We start from the raw sequence: 3,504 nt of genomic DNA on the forward strand, positions 1-3,504 counted from the left end.
GTTGCTGTGAGATGGACCTCAGGGTCTCTGGCAATGGCTCTTTAGTGCTACCCCACCCCCAACCCCAGGTCCTACAGGTTCTTGGGAGATCAGTGTCTTCACTTGAAAGTGAAGAAACCAGGAGGAAAGAGGAGGTGGACAGAGTTGGAGGGCAGGATGGAGACCAGGCCTGAGTGCCCTCCCCTGCCACCGCCCCGTCCTGGACCAAGGGGCGTGGCTTTGGGGGCGTGGCCTGCCGGGGCCCTTATTCCTCCGGAGAATAAAAGCCTGGAGCTGAGAGTCCTGCCAACCTTCTACTCTCCCAGGACACAGACACAATCTACATCTCTCGCTGCTCTGTCCAGCTCCTGTGCCAGGTACGTGGCCCCTCACCCGTACCCCAGGACTGACAGCCAGGGACAGCCAGGGACAGCCAGAGAGAGGTACCCAGGGAAGGGGTGAGGGGCTGGGGCACATTCAGTTCAGTTCTCCGTGTTCTGATCCGTAAAACGGGACGATGGTAGGACCCTCCAGCTCAGGATGTCAGAAGGGTGAGATGTGACAGGCTGTGTTTACTGAGTGCTCGCATGAGCTAAATGACAAGGGAGGGACTTCTGCCCTGGAGCTCGAGCTCCACACCATTTGCCAAGACCCCCCCCCCATCTACCTTACACCTTTTCCTCTCCTGACTCTTACCATCTATGGAGCCGGGTGGGACTGGCCTCTGGGTGGGAATCAGTACGGAGATGGCGTACCCTGTCCATTTCTCCAAAGGTCCCCAATGTTGTAGCCTGGGGCAGGGACCAGGTAGCCCACCCCAAAGCCACCTGGAAGGGGTCTGCATGGTGGGACCCACCCACTAACCAAAGACTGCATCAGGTGAGCCTTTTAGGTCCAGAGGAGACCTGGTGTATTAGGATGGGGCCTAGCTAGGAGCTGAAGAAGGAAAAAGCAAAGAAATTTGGAGGTATCCTTGTTTGGCATGCCCTTCTTCCCTGACTATCATTCAATAAGTCTACCAGAAAGAGGCGCCTAGTGGGCTTGTCTGTAATCTGAGCGCTTGGCAGCAGGAGAATCACAATGACTTTGAGTCTATCTCTCTTGAGACTGAGGCAAGAGGATCACAATAAGTTTGAGTCTCATACCCACACAGGAGCACACACACATACACAAATGTACACACGCATGCACACGTGAGTGCTTATATATGTAGGTGCTCCCAAGAGTCACCATCTGACTAGGCTTGATCCTACTTGTCTCTGGATCTCTCTTAGGGCCTCTCATAGGGTTGCAAGGTGACAGTGGCTGAGCCAGTGTTAACCCAAATGCTTCCTCACTGTCGTGACTACCAAAGGGACCTCATGGTGCCATTAGCCAACCTGAACTTGTCATGTAACCTTGAGAGGATTCCTCTCTGTATGGGAACTGTGTGATGAAGGTGAGCCAGGGGTCTGTGTTGTCTCTCTGGTCCCCACGCCAGGAAAAAAACAATCTGTTTATAAAAAACTAAGAGCTAGCCGGGCGGTGGTGGCGCACACCTTTAATCCCAGCACTCGGGAGGCAGAGGCAGGCGGATCTCTGTGAGTTCGAGGCCAGCCTGATCTAGAAAGAGCTAGTGCCAGGACAGGAACCAAAAGCTACAGAGAAACCCTGTCTCGAAAAAAAAAAAAAAAAAAAAAAAAAAAAAAAAAAACTAAGAGCTACCAGGTGGTGGTGGTTCACACCTTTAATCCCAGTACTCAGGAGGTAGAGACAGATGAATATCTGAGTTCAAGGGCAGCCTGGTCTACAGAGCAAGTTCCAGGATGGTCAGGGCTACACAGAAAGAAACCCTATCTCAAAAAAGAAAGAAAGAGAGAGAAAGGGAGGGAGGGAGAGGGGAGAAAGAAAGAAAGGAAGAAGGAAGGAGGGAAGGAAGGAAAAATATGAGAGGCATTGAGAACCTTTCACAGCTTGATGCTGGAGTCTCAAGTCTTTGTTTTTGTTTTGAGACAGGGTCTGTGTAGCCAAGGATGACCTTGAATGACTGATGTTCTTGCCTCTACCTCCCAAGTGCCACAAAGGCTCATCTGAAAAAACAAATGTGTGTCCAACACCAGGCATGGCGGGGTACACCTGTGATCCCAGCAAAGGGAGACTGAGCACTTATATATGTAGATGCTCCCAAGAGTTACCATCTGCCTAGGATGAGAGTCAAAAGTTCAAAGCTAGCCTAGTAAGAACATACTGTTTGTTTGTTTGTTTGTTTGTTTGTTTGTTTGTTTTTAGCATATGTGGAACTTGGAGGTGGCTCAGTCCATAAAAGGGTTTCCTGGGAAAGCCCTTCCTATTAGGTCTTGTGTCCATATCCCCAGAACTCACATCAAAAATGCCAAGCGCAGCAAAAAAATACCTACAATCCCAGCACTAGAGAACAAGAGACAGAAGGATCTCTGGGGCTTACTGGCCAGCCAGTCTAACTGAATCAGTGAGCTCCAGGCTCAGTGAGAGACCCTGCCTCAAAAAATATGCTGGAGGGCAACTGAGGAAGATACTGGATATTGACCTCTGCACACATATGTGTATGCATGCAAGTACACACACACTCACTCATACACACAGAGTGTGTTTAAACAAGTAATATACAATAGGGCAAAAATGCTGAGCATGGACGGGTGCTGTGGACCCGAGGGCCACTCTCCACAGGGACCCCACTTGGCCCATTTCTTTCATGTTTGTTGACATGCTCTGAGCTCATGGAAACAAATGGACTGAGGCTGGTTCCTGGTGACTTTGCAGAAACAGCCTTGCTGTATCCACACCCCCATCTTGTGACTCATTCTAAACCACCTTGTGCAAGATCTTTCCCCTAAACTTGCCCATGACTGCAGCCTAAGGATGTTTGTGCAAGACCCTTCCCCTGAACTTGCCTAAGTTTGAAGCCTAAGGATGTTTATGCAAGACCCTTCCCTTACAGTCTAAGGAAGTTTCTGAACTCAGGACCTTTCAACTCTGGGAGGAGAGGGGGCCCAGCTGAGATTTTATTCTGTGCCCTTCCCTTCTCATTGTGGGTATGAAGGAGGGATCGGAGAGCTCAGGAGAGCAGCTGTCTTGATCTTTTGTATCTCCTTCCTGCCTCCCAGCCATGGCAATCCAGGAGCCCCTCCACGTGAAGACCCCACTGCGTGACAGCATGGCCCTGTCCAAAGTGGCTGGCACCAGTGTGTACCTAAAGATGGACAGTTCCCAGCCCTCAGGCTCCTTCAAGATCCGAGGCATTGGACACCTCTGCAAGACGGTACAGAGCAGGGTGGTATCCTGGCAGAAAGGGCACTTCCTCCTACCTGACAGTTCTAGAGCCCGGTGTGCAGACATACACCCAAGATTTTAGCACCCAGGGAATTGAGGCAAAAGGGTGGAAAGTGAGTAGCATCCTAGGCTGCATAAAAAGACCCTGTCTCGCCGGGCGGTGGTGGCGCATGCCTTTAATCCCAGCACTCGGGAGGCAGAGGCAGGCGGATCTCTGTGAGTTCGAGACCAGCCTGG

At 51.1% G+C, this 3,504-nt stretch overlaps 1 protein-coding gene across 2 annotated transcripts in view; it reads left to right on the top strand.

Moving 5' to 3' along the window:
* The first annotated feature begins 289 nt into the window (after positions 1–289).
* Positions 290–3,504, top strand: part of Sds (serine dehydratase) — a 9,725-nt gene continuing 6,510 nt past the window's right edge. Inside the window, exons 1-2 of one of the 2 annotated variants that reach the window (XM_005371862.2) lie at positions 290–356; positions 3,102–3,256. In XM_005371862.2, coding sequence (XP_005371919.1) covers positions 3,104–3,256 — 153 coding nt within the window. In that variant the 5' untranslated portion in view covers positions 290–356; positions 3,102–3,103. Of the gene's footprint in view, positions 357–1,354; positions 1,418–3,101; positions 3,257–3,504 lie in introns of those variants that run through there. The other variant, XM_013355459.2, reaches the window with a different exon arrangement.

The sequence above is a fragment of the Microtus ochrogaster genome, unplaced genomic scaffold (genome assembly GCF_000317375.1).
Source record: "Microtus ochrogaster isolate Prairie Vole_2 unplaced genomic scaffold, MicOch1.0 UNK132, whole genome shotgun sequence".
NCBI classification, from domain to species: Eukaryota; Metazoa; Chordata; class Mammalia; order Rodentia; family Cricetidae; genus Microtus; species Microtus ochrogaster.